The sequence below is a fragment of the Alligator mississippiensis genome, chromosome 6 (genome assembly GCF_030867095.1).
Source record: "Alligator mississippiensis isolate rAllMis1 chromosome 6, rAllMis1, whole genome shotgun sequence".
Classification (NCBI taxonomy): Eukaryota; Metazoa; Chordata; order Crocodylia; family Alligatoridae; genus Alligator; species Alligator mississippiensis.
In genome coordinates, this window is record NC_081829.1 from 10,572,111 (window position 1) to 10,590,448 (window position 18,338).

Below are 18,338 nucleotides of genomic sequence, written 5' to 3' on the forward strand. Positions count from 1 at the left end.
CATGTCCATGCACCCACCTTGCTGAAAAGCTTTTGATGTCTTCTAGGAAAATCTGAGTCTCTCAAGAGACAGAATTGCATGCATATTGCTTATAGTAAGCCTGAGGCTCAGCTGAACCCCGGGGATTCTGGGAGGAATGAGGACTCTCTTGAGGCTGAGGTTGGACCTGATGCACATCAGAATTTGAATCCATAAAGCAAGTCCTTGCGTCTTACTGAGGGGTTGTCAGAGAACAGTCTGTGGACTGTGAGATCAAAGGATGAACAGCTGTCAACTTTTGTGCTACACCACGAGTCATGCATGTCACTGCTACTTTTTCCTCTATGCTGTTAGACGAGGTGTGCAGGAGGCAGAAACCTATTCACTGTACTCCTAAGAAGCATGGAGGAGCTGTTAGAAAATTGAGATGAGGATGTTAGGGGAGCCTGGGGGCTAAAGTCAAATGGTAACAGCTGTCTGAGAGCTAATCTATTTTACTGGAGCAGCCAGACTATTCCCAAGGTCAGATACTTTCCAAAGACAACCAGTCAAAGCTGGAGAAGAGACCTGAAACATGTTTATGCAGAGATGCCCATCAGTTGTCACCCACTATAAACTGGAGTTAATATGAAGCTCCCCAAGAAAAGCAAATTTTCTGCAATAACTTCTCTACAGCAAGGGGCAATGACCCACCACTATGAATGAAGCCCTCAGTGAGGCAGTTGCAGCCAGGATGAGGCCCCTTAAGTAGACCAGCACCAGACCGGTACTGGCAGTTTTGATCAAAACACAGCCCACAAGATGAAGGACCTTCCAACAGCCGGCATGCTTGTCACTGTGATGCGACTGATGCATACAGGAGCCGCTGGACTCAGGCTCTTTATGAACAAGACATCTTCCGCTAGTCAGAACATCCAGGGGCTGGCAGCATCCCTGACCCTTTCTTCCTCTCTTGTGCTGAACTTCATTTCTCTTCTAAAAAAAAAAATAGTGTCCCAACTGGCTTCTCAGGATTGGTGACTCTTTGTATCCACTCCTTACCTGCAAGATCCAACCCAGAGCGGGTTGGACCCCTCCAGATGAGGGGTCTGATGCTAGGTCTCTGTAGTTGGCAGGGGGATAAACCACCCTCTCTGTCTGATGATGTCAAATTCTACATGCTGTCACTCCAGTTTCAAGTATAAGGCTCTGGGATTTATACATGTATAATGGTGAACACAGTTGGCCCCTATTATCCTGTCTGATTTCCTATTACAACTTGATGTCCTTTAAGGGCTCTTTGTTACTAACCCTTTGATTTGCTAGAAGGCATCTGTACCTCCTTGCTACATTGAAACTGCACGAGTAGCCCTCAATGGGTTTAGTTTAAAAGGGGAATTTGATGAAGGGCCTAGTAGCAATGAAAAAATTGGATTAAAATTTTATATTTAAGAAGATTAAATATGCAGCAGAACTTTCTAACAACATAATCATCTCCCATATAGAGATCTCCAAGAGCTTTATGAATGTTAATTTAAATTCCCAACACCCTTTAATTAAATGGTAAAAACCCTGCAGTTGGAGTAGGGTTTTAGATTTTAGTACAGCTGCTGCTCATAATTCTTGTTAGATCAGTTGATTTCAAGCCCTGATGATGAACCAGGTGTGAATTACAATGTGACCTACCCCATTTTGCTTCTACAAAGTACAGGTTTCCCTCAATTTATGCTGTACATGGATTCAAACTTGCTTAAAGCAAACCCACTTTACAATGTAACAAATAGGGATAGGTTCCCATGGCGGTGAGGGAGGGAGGGAGTGAGGCTGGGACTAGGTAAGCGGCAGGGGAAGGGGTGCCGCTCCTGGGGCCGCACAAGGTAGCAAAGCAGAGGGAACAGAGCGGCACTCACCCCAGCCCTGGCTGCAGCGGCCCCGGGAGTGACTGGTGCCAGCTGCCTGCACCATGCTTCACCTGTCCCCACTCACCTCTGCTCCTGGGCTGCGTCGTGCCCTGGTGCAGGCAGCTGGTGTTGGCTGCTCCCGGGGCCGCTGCAGCTGGGGTGAGTGGGTCCATGGCCTTTTCTCCTCCCCCCACAGACCTACCTCTTTGGGCAGGGGGGCATCTATGCTGATCGCATAAGAGTGAATTTACCTCACATATAACAAATTATGGGTCTAAATATGCTCATCGCATAAGAGCAAATTCACACATAAAGAACCCGCATAAATCGAGGGAAACCAGTACTGGAAAAAAATACCATTCTGAACTGAACATGTTTAATTATAAATACTCAGCTCTGGCAGCTGCAATTCTCGAAAGTGCACCTCCCTTGGAACCACGCAACATGAACTCACTGCTCAGAATGCTGCAGCATCTCTACCGTGACACGAAGGACCGAAGCGTTAGGACCACTGGGATTTGAATCTGGAGCACCCAAGCCAATAGGTATAGCTTAAGCCTTTAAACACCACTAGGCAACTGGTCAGACACCAGCCCCAGCCCAGTCTTGTCCCTCCCATGAGGATACTGATGAGGTCACGTGACCAGAAGGAACCTATAGACACTGTGAGCCCAAGGGGCAGGGAGGGCTATAAAACCCCTTTTACTTCCTGTGGAACTTGTCCCAGCAATATTGCTTGCATGTGTGCTCCTTGGGCCTCTGCCTTGCTCCAGCTGGATCCCAGCCTCACCATAGTCTGTTTGGACCTTCTGCCCTGATACTGCCTCAACCCTTGGCCTGAAGACCCAGGCTGTGACTGTATGATTCTGTCCTGCCTATGATAATTCACTGAGTGACTGCCTTCACCATTTCAAAGCTGGAGGCCTGCACTACCGCTACCTGGATGTCAGATTTAGGCAGCATCACACATCTCGGAGACCAGCATGCTACATGGCAGTTCAGCAGGAGTCATCACGGCTAGGCCAGGTTCCACAAACACACAGCACCCTAGCAACACATATTTCAAGTTCAAATCAGCACCCAGAGAGCTATTTATGTACACAATTTACTGCCAAATTTCCTGTGGGAAGGGTTTCTCGTAAAGAATGAAGATATCTCCTGGCTTCTGGAGTTTCAGGCTAGGGGGGTGGTAGTCTGCTGACTATTTTGTCTCAACTTGGCAGTGTTACTCTACTAAATCGCAGTGGGGTCAGCTCAGGACAGCCACAGCTTAGTGCAAATGCTGCTCTGCTAGGCTGAAGTTTCGGGAAAGGCAGAATGTTTAAGATTTTTTAGTTGGAGACTCAATTAAATGCAATCTGTAAAGCACTGGTTAGCATCAGTTTAGAGACAGCACTCATAGAGATGAAGTTCAAAAGAGCATGCATTTGCCATAGCATGGGCATCAAATTTACAGGCTATGGGAGAAGAAAATCCATGTATACTTGCGCAGAATAGTCCATCAATGCAAACAGAGATACGGGGCACGTCATCATGTGCTATTAATGCAATATAGGAATCCTGGCCCAACCAGGGGATCGCTGGCAGCTGCCCCAGTAGCAGGGCAAGTCCTAGCCAGCCTCCTGCTAGGCAGGGAATTCTCCCCTGGCAGCTGCCCCACAAGCAGGAGAGCTGCCAGAAAGCCCCTGGCTGAGTGGGGAAGCAGAGCGCTCCCCAGTCTCAATGCTGCTCCGCTCCCGGCTCCTGTGGGGAGCTGGGAGCTGAGCAGCATCAGGACTGGGGACACAGAACTTCCCCCACCCCCTGTGGCTCCCTGCTGGTGTGGCTGACAGGGAGCAAATTTGCTCCCAGTCAGCATCTACACGAGCAGTACTGCGCAGTTAATAGCTGTATTTACAGGTACTAGCTAACTGCACAGTAGACATATTTACTGTGCAGTAAATGCCACACACATGTAGACAGTGATGCTTTACTGCGCAGTAGATGAGTCGTGCAGTAAAGCGTCTTGTGTAGATGTGCCCAAAGGTGCATACATTTACCGACAGGATACCCAAGTTGTTCTTCAACAAAGAGTCTGATGAAGATTCTTAATGGAATGAGATGTTAAGGATAATGAAAAGAACATCGATAGCCCAATGTGCTGACAAAACACACACGTGTCAGGCAAAGTTCCAAGAGCCCTGAAAAATAAAGCAAAAGCAAACCTAGATGCTGCAGAGCATCCACCAGACATCAACTAACTCAATTTAAAATCTGGCTGCTGGAATGAAACCAAACAAGTTAAAGATTTAAATAGATCCAAAAAAGGCTACGGTGACTGAGCACAAATACCACCCACCAGATGGGAACAGTTATGGGAGTTATGTTTCAGCATCAAACTGCCTGTTTTTAGTACTGTAAGGTCCAGCTTCAACTGAGAAAGTACATGAGTCGGCACTTTCAACTCCCCTTCTGGTGGGAATAAGAACCAGCAGCTGCCCTTTAGCCTGCCTCAGTCCTTGAGCTATACCAAAGTCTTTGTCTCAGAGGTCTTTAGATCTCCACTAGCAGAAGCAGCTGCTGATCTGCTGATTTGGTATGACTGATCAAAACCACACTGCATAACATTTTGCAATGTATCTAAAAACCTGAATTTGAATAAGGACAATCCAAAATGAACTTATGAAATTCTCTCTCACATAGTGAAAAAGGAATCTAACAAGGCAGTAAGGCAGGCAGAAAAAAATGTACAACTAGAAGGACTATAAAAGATACTGACACTGATGATAGCAAGTCCTCAGTGATTTATAACATAGTAAGTACTCCAACCATAACAGTGCTTAACAACTATACAAAATGCTTGGCAGGAGAAACATTTCAGGGATCAAAAGATGTCAGAAGGGAAAAATCAAAATATTTCAGGATCAAAAGCCTAAATATTTCCATTGATACTAATTCCCATGGTATGGATGATGTCCTTTTACATGAGGGCTACCTTGAACAGAACTAGTGGCGGAAAAAAGGCAAAAAGTGATAACAACTGTTACTTTCATCCAATTCAGAGAGGGGGAGACAAGAAATAAAGCCCATTTCTTTTAAAGCAACACTCATTTGTACCAGTCCCTTAATACAATTAACTCAAGAAAGAATCCATTGTCTTGGAACACGTATATTAATTTATTCCCATTTCCAGAGGAAAGCATTTGGTGGTAGCTCAATGTCCAACATGTAGCAGCTAGCATCAAAGGTTCAAGTATTTTTCGGTTTTAAAAAGCAAACAAGTTTCAAACACTGAACTGAAAACCTTGCTGCAAATCCCACCCCCCCACATTTCCAGTTCAAGTAATATAAGTTTCAGAAATAAACCAGCTCATCACATGATGGAGAGAATGTCAAAAACTTTAAAGCTTTATGTGGTATAAATCCCTTAGCAGGGCATGAAAGCAGCAGGCAGGAAATCTTCTACAGCTGAACTTGCTTATCCCCTGGGCTCATTTTTTTTTCTTTGGTTGTACAATTTTTTGCTATCAGTGTTGCTGAATGCTTCTCTCTAACATTAATGTGATTCATTACCCAGAGCAGAAATTTTCTACCATTGGATTACAAGGATGATGATTTGTGATGGCACAGAAATATTTAAACAGGACACTGGTTAGGCAAATAAAAGAAATAAAACCCTGAATTTTGGAGCTCTGAAAAGGGATGGGGAAGGAAAAAGGAATGCAATATGCTGAGCAAGTATCACAGAAATCATTTGGAATCTATATACGTTTTCCATTGCCTGCTTGGGTCATGTCTAATAGTTTTACAGATCTGGCTTGTTTTGGGTGCAATAGATTTATCCTTTTTTTTCAAACGAATTTTGTCTTTCAGAATTGAAGTTCTGATGGGCTGTCAGTTAGCCTGTGCTGATGTGTGGTTGTGAAAACCTCTAAACCAAGTAAAAATAACTAGTTTCAGATGTAATGAATGGAGAGCCCAACCTTTTTGCTTCCTACTTTAAAGCACAGGTTTTTTAAAACTAATAAACAAAAGTAAATCAAACATGTTTTTCAAGCCTCTTGCTTAAATACCCATTTCTCAATTATCATATAAATGTATGAAATGGCTTTTCACTGGTGGCTGGCTGTATTGTCTCACACACATCACATAATACAGGAAACAAATTAAACTTGCTAATGACATGGATGTGAATTGAAAAATGACTACTGTGACATCTCCAGCCAATAAATACCTAACTCTCAGGGGTGAACATGGAGTTAAAAGATGGGGTGGGGATTTGTGCCTTATTAATGTTTTGCTTTTTTAGCATTCCAGTAAAGACATTGGAAATGCGAAGGCAAAACGATTTCTGATTTTAACTACTTTAAAAGTTGTTTTTATTTAAAATGGGTATATTTGGAAGGATTTAAGAGCTAGCAAGAGGTGCATGTGTTCTTGCTTCCTCTGTAAAGACGATTACCAGATTAGAGAAAAAAAAAAAAAGGTCCAAGAAGCATATTCCTCCTCCTCCTCTCATCCATAAAGAATTCCCTGCTGGAAGCTTACACTACTGCTCTGCTGGAAAAGACTCCAGGCAGATATAAATTCTTTTCTTTGTTCAAGCTGGCTAGGAGGCCTGTAGGATTAAAGACCTAACTTCTATTTGAATAATGTTAGCATGAGACTCTTGTTGCTTGCTTCACTAATTTTCTTTACTTTAATACATATATAGTATTTATAGCAGCTGAGACTGACTTTCATCATTCATGATCTTCAGCTGGTTAAAAATTAAAGTAAATTTGTAGTGGGACCTGTTCACACTAGGAGCTGAATTATGCTGGATGCCACAGAAATACATGCAGACAATCACAGTAAACAAAACTGGTCAAACAAGCAATGAGACTCTGAAACTATCATTTTTTGCTGGGAACAACCTGCTATCTCCACTGAAAATTTCAAAGAAACGAGGTAAAAGAGAATATAGAGGAGCTGTTTATTAACACTGAGTGCACATTCATCAGTGCATCTCAAAGCTCTTCCCACAGATGGGTATTATCATGGCTTTACAGATGGGGAGACTGAAGCACAGAGATTTGCTGTAATTTGCCTAAAACCATTCAAGCAAAGCAGAGTCCTGTGCCCCTCAGTTTTCTGCTCCAATGTAAATAATTCTGCCTCACCTAAAATGTGAATTGCATCAGTGCATAAGATGTGTTGCTAGTGATTCCAGTTATAGAAATACTTTGCTTTAGTAAAGTTCACCATAAAATAAAAATCTTAACCCTAAAAAAGGTGTCCGTCAGATTTTATATGTCACCCCAGAACATCTTCCTACAGGGCAACCATGTGTTCCAAGTATGAGATGTGGTTCTTTGGTGATTAATTCCTGTTTTCACATTAGAAACGTACTTGCTTTGTCCAGTGCACATCTGTCTCAGCACCATAAAGCTGCATTCAATTACTAAACCCTACTATAAGGATCTCTGCAGAACACTGTCTCTGATTAACCCTCATTCATAGCAGAACACGTGTGTGGAAGTCTTAGGCCCCTGGCAGATGTTAAAATAACTGCATGATAGGATCCAAACCCTGGTCCCAACAACTGAACATCCTGCTATGGCACACAGGCATGGCAAGATGAACAATTATGGGGATCAGGGAGTATCCAATCATGCAACTGCCAGAAGCCCAGGTTGGCCTGCCCACTGGGAGCCTTTGGTCCCCTGGACCCAGCAGCCTGGGCTCCCACTGCTGGGAGCAAGTGGGCCGAGGCAGCTCCAGGCCCAGTTGAAGACCTGGGGCTGCCCTGGGGGCTGATGCCAACTGATTGTCAGCACTGGGCTACTTGGAAACCTGGGACTGAACAGGGCTGGTTCTGACAATCTGCTTATTGTCAGCATCAGGTACCAGATGGCCCCAGTCCGTGGACATGCCATGCATTCAATTTAAGGTGCGATACAAACCAGCCGCAAAGATGGATTGTGTGTGCAATCTCTTTATGGGTGCTTTGCCATTTTATGGCACCTTATATTGGGTGAATGTATGGCACTGTTGCCATTTATAGTGTGGTTAACATGTTAATTTCCTAGCTACAACAAAAATAGAAAGCAGGGAGATGTACTGCTCCTTATATTAATCCAAGACAGATTCAGCAGCTTGGATTCCACTCTATTTATAATTTTAAAGGACTTAGTAACTGTATGAAGGTTACAAAGACCTGACTCAGAAGCTGAAAAGTTGGAGCATGGATCTAGAGGGGGTGTGGCTGGAAGACCAACAGTTTTCCTGACGTTTGTCACATGGCTGTGTACAATGTGTTTAAAGCATTATCGATATATTACATGTTTTTTACAGTAGCGTAGGACTGAGTCTAAGGCCACAACACCTGTGATAGCCACCCCTCATACAAGAGGTTTTTTTCTGCAGTGCCTTGGGTGATTCACATTTCTTCTTCATGGGCTTCAGTGGTGTTTCCCCCCACTTTGACAGTGGCATGACACAGGTAACATACCACCAGTACCACTACTGCATTCAGAGCGTTCACTCGCACATATGTTATGTAAAAGTGTCAGTCATGCTCCACCCCAATCACCTTAAATGAAACAGGAGAAGGGTTTATCTGGGTAAGACAGACCCTGAGGGCCTCTGTGAACACACCCTTGCCCCCAGGCTGTTTTCTGGTCCATACCAGGGCCAGAGATGGAGCCACCACCTGTGATACTGCAAGTCATGGAAAGAAACATCTAACAGAGCCCTAGAAGAATGGCAGGAATTAACTCTCTATAATCAAAGGAGATTTCTGTTTGTTTGTAAAGAACTGTGCATTCTTGTTGCATGCTGGATATCATACAAGAGTCTCTTTCAAATTATACTGTAACTTTTGGAAGAGAAGGAAACATTAATCAATGTCCTATTGTTACAAAAGGGTACCAATTGCTACATATGTGCATAGGGACATTGCTACAAGCTTTGTCCCCTCCCTGATACACGTATAACCTGTTCGATTATTATAGACAAGCTAGTTCCCTTTTTCAACATCTGTCTTCCTCCTAAAGTGCTCAGAAGGCCTGTAAGGGGCTGCCCAGCTCTGTTCCCATTCTCTTTGGGCAGGAATCTTACCCCTACACACATTTTACTTACCTTTTCCCCTTCATTCAAAACCTCATCCTCATACAACCAGCCTTCTCTGTCCCTTTTGTCTACAGCTCCAAGGCACTGGAGCTCCATCATGGCAGCTTACTCTCTCAGGTAGAAGAACAGGCCAAAATCCACCCCTGGAGGCTGAATTTGATAACGCTTTAGCCATTTGTGAGCTTCAGCTTCTCAAGACAAACCAAAACTGAATGTGTAGAAGGCCCTGTTCATATTGGAAGCAAAACTATGCTCTATAAAAGTGAGTTTAAACCTGACTATTATTAGTATGATACTACCCTTAAGGTGAAAAGGGTCTTGGTGAGACAACCAAATTCATGCATACTCTCTCCCATGTCCTCAAACAAGATCTTCATATTACAAGGATTCATGGGAAATGCTAGAAACAATTTATACAGGCATGATCCACACATTCAGTAGAAGTTTGTTCTCAGTTGCTGGCCCATTTTAAAAACAAAACTGCCTCTAATCACTGGCCTGTCTGAAAATAGATTTCACTTCACTTGCATGCTGGAAGGAAATCTTTTAAAAAGACTCTACATTTAGAGTCTGGAGCATAACATACTGAGCTGGCAGCCTGAATCGGAAAGCGGTAGTCCTTTGCTGCCAAATATAAATGTAAACCGTCACAGTGTGGAAGCCATTTGGACCCCCAGTGGTGCAGTTCTGTTGGAATGCATGCATCTCTTTAGCAGAGAGTATGTAGCAGCCAAGAGCAACAGGATACATTATGATATTTTAAAAGGAGTCTGGAAAGGTCAGCAGCTGGTTCCTAGTGGTGAGGAATTTGCATGCACTACTTTGAAGTGCACCCCTTTTCCCCTTCGCTCTTCTTGTCCCCAACCCCAAGTTTTATATATATCAAACACGCTGGTGATCAAACAGACTCTCTTTCAAGCACTACTGTTGGACAGAACTGTCATTTTGCTTGAGATTTCAGCTCCACCAATAGCATCACCCTGTTTCCCCTTATAATCGGAGGTTTCTTCTGGATCTCAAGGAGATTTATATACCAAAAAAACCAAGTCAATTAGAAAATATAATCATCTCCTCTTCTTGGAAGTGAAACTGCCCCCATTCCAAATTGAGGCAAGATTGTTACATCTTCAAATTTCTTTCAAAAAGTTCCACTTTAAGTCAGTCTGAAGTGTGATCAGGCCACTGCCTCGCAAATGTCCCAGTCCACCTGTTCAGTACATTGTAATGACGACACTGAACTCTGAGGCCTCCATACTGTATATTGACCCTCTGGTTTTATATCAGGGAGATCCTTTCAGTCTTCTTCAGCAGATTTGAACATGAGAATGGCATTGTAGATTTTCAGTGCAGGACCCAGCTTGATGCTCAGTATTTTAACTATGTCGGTCTGGTTCAGAAGCAGAAAGGCTTCACCATCTATCTGCTGTAGAAGGGAAAAAAAGTATATAATGAGCGTTATCACCTAGATATTGCCTTGATTCCATTCCCCTCTCTTGGATTTCAATTAAATAAAAAAGTATTTAGAGCAAATGAAAGAAAATAGAACAACAGCTTGAAAGACTGAAATCTTATATTTGTCCACAGGTCTTGTATTCACAGCAGACCAGTACAAGTTTTTAAGGCATACTGCTCCCCTTCCATATATCCCAACCCTAATGTCTAGGGCCCATCTCTGGAAGCAAAAGGGGCAATGTGTGTTGAATTCTGCTGTCAAGGTTGCTGGTAAAGGTGAAGCTGGCATCTGTTACAATGGTGGTTTACATTTCCTAGGAACTATATTGAAGATTAAAAAATCCTATTTTAAAAACTTACCAGCTATCAAGAATCCCAAAAAATGATTCAAAAACAGAAATCAGACACCAGGTCCCTGAAATACAGTGGATAGGTCTACACGTGTACTCTAATGCGCAGTAGCCTATTTTACTGTGCATTAGAGTGTCATGGTAAAAACTGTGCTAATATGCTAATGCACAGTAAAATTAGGCTACTGTGCATTAAGCATCACTAAAAAAGCATGAGCTTTTACTACTGCACATTAGGGCAGACTAATGTGCATTTAGTTAGTTCCTCACGTTACAGGTACTGAATGTAATGCGCAGCAGCAAAAGCGCATTAATGACTGTGTAGATGCACCCAGTAAGACGCAAATCATCAATAGGATGATCAATAGGTGCTACCCAAGCACTGTGGCATCATGTTTGGCTGGGAACAATAAAAATCATCATTTTCTGCTACAGTCATAACAAACTGCTACTGAACAGAGCTTCTCAGCCTCTGTTAGACTAGCCAGCGCAACAGCCAACAGAGCAAATAAAAATGTGATGTGCATCAGCAGATGTGTCACCAATATATCCAAGGTGCTCCTCCCCCTCTATTGGTCATTGGTAAGACCACAGCTGGAGTACTGTATCCAGTTCTGTGGACAAGCTCAAAAGGGTGCAGAGAAGGGCCACCCACATGATCAAGGGCCTGGAGGATAGGCCTTATAAGGAGAGGCTTCGGGATCTGGGTTCGTTCAGCCTGAGCAAAAGAAGGCTGAGGGGTGACTTGATAGCCGCCTACAAATATGTCAACAGAGAACATCAGGATCTGGGAGAGCAACTTTTCAGAAAAGAACCCCCTGGGAGGATGAGGACCAATGGGCACAAGGTAATTGGGGAAAAGTTTAGGCTCGACATACGGAAAAACTTCTTTTCCATCTGGGTAACTGGAATCTGGAACACACTTCCAGCAGGGGTGATGCAGTTGCCATCCCTGGCGGTGTTCAAGAGGAGGCTGGACAAGCACCTTGTTGAGCTTGTTTGAGCCCAATTACCTCCTGCGCATGGCAGGGGACCGGACTTGATGATCTTACAGATCCCTTCCGGTACTTCTTTTCTATGATTCTATGTAAAGCCGGAGGACCTCTGACTTGCTGACCCCCCTGTGTGTTTTGGTTACAGCTGTTGAAGCCTTATAGCTAAGGAATCATTTGCAATGATTTGAACATCTGGGCAGTCTGGCAAGCATGCCCATAAACACAGAGACTCCATTTAAAAAAGGAAAACAAAAGAAGTTAAGAAAATCGGTTTCAGCAGCATAAAATGGGATTCTTTAATTTGGGGAGGAGAGATGATAGAGTGGTAAATGAAACAATGAATGGTCGGGAGAAGATAAACTGTCTGCTCCTATGTATACATTTTCAAAAGATGAGAGGTAATTTGCTGTGTAAGAGTGAGAGGACTTCAAGTAAATTGAAAGGAAGCATATTTAAAACCGATACAGGTTTCCCTTGCTTTATGCTGGACATGCATTCCTGGAAAACAGTGCATAACTTGAATTCGCATAAAGGGAACCCACTTTACAATGTAACAAATAGGGATACGTTCCAAGACCTCAACTGTACTGATCCCCATATCCATTTCTACCACTTTTACAAGACGTACTCGCCAACAGCAGAGAGGAGTAGGAGATAAGCTAGTGGGACGCTTAGAAGCCATAATGGGGAAGGAAACTACAGAAACACGTGTTGCAGACAACGAGCAAGAAGCACAGATCCACACAGGAGACCGTATTTTGGTGTGCGTCACTCCCACAATGCACCGCGCAAAGCAGCTGACTGCGGGCTTCCACCACATTGATCGCGTAAGAGTGAATTTACCTCACATATAAGAATTTTTTGTATAAAAAGGGTCACTGCATAAGAGTGAATTCACACATAAAGAACCTGAATAAAGCAAGGGAAACCTGTACAAGGCAATAGTTTTTTAATGCAACATGTATTTAAGCCATGGAACTTCTTGCCACTAGATAACAATGAATGCAAGCGGTTAATAAGAATAGCCACAGCTACCCTAGAAATGATGAAGACGTAATTCGTATAAACCCCTGACGCTTCAGGGCAGAAGCCAAATATTAATAGATAAAGACAAGGAAGAGATTTTTTCCCTGTGGGCCTTTACTACATACGTGTCCATTACTAAGATCTGATATGGGTAAACATTAGAAGAAGAATACAGATTAGACAGGGCACATTTCTGCTCCAGGAAGACAATTCTTATGTTCCTATTATTCTGCCAACTAGAATTTGTTTTTGCATTTTAACGACTGGTTGATCGGTATATAGCTGCCTAACTAGACTGGACAGACATTTGGTATGGCACGGAGCCAGCAGATGTATTTCTATTCCACCTTGACCACAAACTCAAGTGCAATCTTGAGTAAGACACCTGACCTCCGTGGGCCTTATCTACACCTTCAAAGCAGGAAATACAGCAATGCTCCCTAACAACCACGCAGTCAGCTATTTTATTCATTCGTGTTTGTAAGGTGCTTAAATACTGAAGTACTGAAAGGAGTGCAATACAAATTATTCTGGGGGGAGGGGGGGAAGTGTTGCTTAATTAAACTCAATCTAGAGCAGGTGTCAGAAACCTATGATCCGTGGTCCAGGATCTGGCCAACAAAGAGGTTGGATTTGGCCTGGGAATCTCTGACATGGCCTGGGGGATCAAGTGGCAGGCAGCTGTGCCAAGCCACCTGTCCCTTCCACAGCATCCCCTTTTGTAGCTCTCATGCTTGTCCTTATGCCTTACTGCAGAAGGGCTGGGTATCTGCAACGAGGGTAAATGCAAGAAAACAACAAGGAGGCTTCCTTGGCTGACCAGAGAAATCCAGGGCAGCCTGCGGACTAAAAGGGGAGCATATAAAAAGTGGAAACGGGGAGAGATTACCAAAGAGGAGTATACCTCCTCTGCTCGTGCTTGTAGGGAGGCAGTTAGACAGGCCAAAGCTACCATGGAGCTGAGGATGGCATCCCAAGTTAAGGATAACAAAAAATTGTTTTTTAGATATATAGGGAGTAAAAGGAAGGCCCAGGGAGGAATAGGACCCCTACTAAATGGGCAGAAGCAATTGGTGACGGACAGGGGGGACAAGGCTGAACTCCTCAACGAGTTCTTTGCCTCAGTGTTCCTAAGTGAGGGGCACGACAAGTCTCTCACTGGGGTTGTAGAGGCAGCAGCAAGGCACCAGACTGCCATGCGCAGACCCTGAGATGGTGCAGTCACTTGGAGGAACTAGATGCCTTTAAGTTGGCAGGCCTGGATAAGCTCCATCCAAGGGTACTGAAGGAACTGGCTGACATCACTGCACAGCCACTGGCGGTAATATCTGAACGCTCATGGTGCATGGGCCAGGTCCCGGAGGACTAGAAAAGGGCCAATGTGGTCTCCATTTTCAAGAAGGGAAGGAAGGAGGACCCAGGCAACTATAGGCCAGTCAGTCTCACCTCCATCCTTGGTAAAGTCTTCGAAAAAATTATCAAGGCTCACATTTGAGAGAGCCCAGCAGGACAAATTATGCTGAGGGGAAACCAGCACAGGTTCGTAGCAGGTATATCATGCCTGACTAATCTAGTCTCTTTTTATGACCAGGTTACGAAACGCCTGGACACAGGAGTAGGGGTGGATGTCGTATACTTAGACTTCAGGAAGGCCTTCGATACGGTATCCCACCCCATACTGGTGAACAAGTTAAGAGGCTGTGACTTGGAAGACTACACAGTCCGGTGGGTGGTGAATTGGCTAGAGGGTCGTACCCAGAGAGTCGTAGTGGATGGGTCGGTATCGACCTGGAAGGGTGTGGGCAGTGGGGTCCCGCAGGGCTCGGTCCTTGGACCGATACTCTTCAATATCTTCATCAGTGACTTGGATGAGGGAGTGAAGTGTACTCCGTCCAAGTTTGCGGATGACACAAAACCGTGGGAAGAAGTGGACATGCCGGAGGGCAGGGAACAACTACAAGCAGACCTGGACAGGTTGGACATATGGGCGGAAAACAACAGAATGCAGTTCAACAAGGAGAAATGCAAAGTGCTGCACCTAGGGAGGAAAAATGTCCAGCATACCTACTGCCTAGGGAATGACCTGCTTGGTGGAACGAAAGCGGAAAGGGATCTTGGACTCCAAGATGAACATGAGCCGGCAGTGTGACGAAGTCATCAGAAAAGCTAATGGAACTTTATCGTGCATCAGTACATGCATGACGAACAGATCCAAGGAGGTGATACTTCCCCTCTATCGGGAGCTGGTCAGACCGCATTTGGAATACTGCGTGCAGCTTTGCGCGCCACACTTCAAGAGGGATGTGGATAACCTGGAGAGGATCCAGAGAAGGGTCACTCATATGGTTAAGGGCTTGCATGCCAAGCCCTATGAGGAGAGACTGGGGCACCTGGACCTCTTCAGCCTCCGCAAGAGAAGGTTGAGAGGCCACCTTGTGACTGCCTATAAGTTCATCAGGGGGGCACAGAAGGGAATTGGTGAGGTTTTATTCACCAAGGAGCCCCCGGGGGTTACAAGAAATAATGGCCATAAGCTAGCAGAGAGCAGATTTAGACTGGACATTAGGAAGAACTTCTTTACAGTTCGAGTGGCCAAGGTCTGGAATGGGCTCCCAAGGGAGGTGGTGCTCTCCCCTACCCTGGGGGTCTTCAAGAGGAGGTTAGAGAAGCATCTAGCTGGGGTCATCTGAACCCAGCACTCTTTCCTGCCCATGCAGGGGGTCGGACTCGATGATCTATTGAGGTCCCTTCCGACCCTAACATCTATGAATCTATGAAACTTGAACTCTGGGGAGAGAGTGGAGAGGGAGATGAGGGGGTAAAGATTTGCAGCCTGCTACAAGGAGCCATGCCGCAAGCTCTGGCTTGTGCTGGCCAAAGGCTGCTGTCCCCTGACCTAGAATAACTAATACTCTGGAAGATATAAGACCCAATACCCAAACTCCCAAGAATACTCTATAAAGATGCCACAGGTAAAAACAGGGGAGGACAAGGACACTGCCAATGCTTAGATGATTCTAGTAAAATGACCACACACCACAGTGCGAAAAAAGGCCACTCTTCCCTCTTGTCCATGTTGTTGTCCAACAAGCTGGCCTAGAGGGAAATTCCTTCCTGACCCTAAGTGTGCTAAATGTTGACACTGAGAAGAGCAAAACCCTCCATCCAGGAAACTATGCAGTTTTTTTTTTGCTCTATCCCATTTGGCTTCTTTTTAGGATTCTTTGCACAATTTGTTCTCTTTGTTCTTAACCACATCCCCTCCCCAAGCCTGCACTGGATTTATTTACCCTAAACAGAACGCACTTAGAGGCCTGATTACAGTTAATGGACTATTCGAGTGGAGTTCAGCACTTCTGTCACTCACACTTCAGTTCTGGCCAGAACTAGCTGAAGCTCAGCATATTGTTAAAAGGGTTTTAATTCCAAACTGGCAATTTAGTGTAAATAAAAGTCTGCAAATTCATGCCAGGAATAGGGCCTGGTACTTAGCTGGGCTAGCTTTGGGCTGCTGGAGGCAAGGAATGAAAATAGGAAGTGGCTAGGATTGGAGGTGCACTTAAGACTCATTTAAATTCCAACTGCAAGTGGTGGATAGATCAGTAAAATCTTATTTATTCAAACCAATCTTCTCTGACTAGCTCGTCACTAAAAACTGGAGTATTGGCCCTATGCTCGCTGACACTGAAAACTTTCTTTTTATTTGAGTAAATTTCATTTTTCCCATTCTATTCAATTAAATAGTGTTCCAAACTATTGCTACTTTAAAAAAAACCCCCAGAATTTAAACTATAAATATACAAGCATCACTTCTATTTATCTGCTACTGAACTGCAGCTATCTCAGGGGTCCAATAATTTATGTTCTTCTGTATTTATTAAGAACATTTCTCTTACAATGAGCATGATGGACTATTACTTATTTAGTACAAAAGAGTAGGGGTTGGTAACACATGGCCCACAGGCGAGCTCTGGCATGTGGAGACACTAGATCTGGCCCATGGAATGGGAAGGCTTTGCTTCTGCCCACACCCATGATAGTGCCGGGGCAAATTGAAGTTGTTCCTGCACTGCTGCCACTTTTCCCAGCTCTCGGCTCTCCGGCTGCAGCAAAAGCATAACTTCCAGCTGGTGGGGAACTGAGCCGGTGCCCACTCTGCAGCTGGAGGTAGGGTTGGGGGAAGAGGAAACAGGTAGGGAGAAACAGCAGTGCAGACACAGCTTCCAGCTGCCTGGTCCTAATGCAGCTCCCCTCTAGCTGGAATCTGTGGGTGCATGCCCAATGGGAAGGTGGTGGGGAGGGGGCTGGGAAAAGCAGCAGTGGTGCAGGTGCAACTCCCACCTGCCTGGGGGCAGCATCCTTACTGGCAAAGCACTCCATCACAAACACTGAAACCAGGTTGTTCTGGTTTGTGGTTTAAGGTTGCTGGTCTCTGCACAACAGTATGCTTGGTACTTCACAGAACATAGGAAACACAGTTCCTATCCTCCAGCTCTTACAACACCTGATGTTAGAAAGGAGAGGTGCGAATAAGGAAGCTGATCAAATGGTTAAGAATACCTTAAGATGTGCCTGGAAATGAAAAGGTAGCTAGTATAGTCTTCAGAACAAGGGTCTGAGACAACCACACAAAGAACAAGCAAAGAGTCACATCCAGTGCTAGTTGCAGTTTTTGAGTGGTCTTAAAAAGCTGGGTAGAGTGTATTACACTACAATGAAGTAATTTCAGAAACAGCTAGAGCTGAGAAAACCATCATAAGGTCAGAATCCAAAAGGAAAGGCTGCAATTTCCTACACAACTGCAAATTCATCTACTGCTGCTTTGGGATCCAAGAGCAGCTGGCGACCCCTAAGGAAAATTCTCTTGGTTGCCAGTCTTATTAACAAAGGCAGGCATGACTTCCCATCAGACAGAGCAGATGAGCTCTTCATTGCTGCATTGCAGGCAGGCACACTCTGGGCCCAGCATGTGAGTTAGCATGGAACTAGGGGAAGGGGGCGGCACTTATCTGCCCCCTTGTCTGGTGGTCCAGGACCCCTGTCCCTAAGAGTGGCGTGGTGCCGGCAGCGATCTGTGCATGTGCAGCTTTTAAAGGGGCCTGCCAATGGAAAAAAAAACCCAGTTTGGGCCCAAAGAGAGAGAAGCACAGGGGTAAACCTGTCACATCCCCATGAGCTAGGACTCTAGCGGACCTCTGACCTGAACCCCAGCTGGAAAAGGGTCATGAGGTAGACATCATTTACTTTGACTTTAGTAAGGCCTTTGATTCTGTCTCCCATGAAATTCTCTCAATCAAACTGGAGGGTACTGGCCTGGACCAGCCTACAGCGAGGTGGGTGGATAACTGGATTAGAAGCCGGTCCCAGAGAGAGATAATCGACTGGACGGTCTCACCCTGGAGGACTGTCTCCAGTGGTGTCCCACAAGGATTGGTGTTTGGACCCATGCTTTTTAACATATTTATTAACAGCTTGGATAAGAGGTGGAATGCTCTATGACTGGATCTCGGGAACCAGCAGCGGGAAGGAGAGGAGCCAGGCACACGTGTGTCCCGCACGCACGT

At 44.8% G+C, this 18,338-nt stretch overlaps 1 protein-coding gene across 4 annotated transcripts in view; it reads right to left on the reverse strand.

Annotated features, from left to right (window-relative positions):
- Positions 1-4,627: 4,627 nt before the first annotated feature.
- Positions 4,628-18,338, reverse strand: part of LOC102560930 (lethal(3)malignant brain tumor-like protein 3) — a 99,631-nt gene continuing 85,920 nt past the window's right edge. For all 4 annotated transcript variants that reach the window (XM_019488704.2, XM_019488685.2, XM_019488693.2 and 1 more), the window contains one exon: positions 4,628-10,374. In XM_019488704.2, coding sequence (XP_019344249.1) covers positions 10,246-10,374 — 129 coding nt within the window. In that variant the 3' untranslated portion in view covers positions 4,628-10,245. The remainder of the gene's footprint in view (positions 10,375-18,338) is intronic.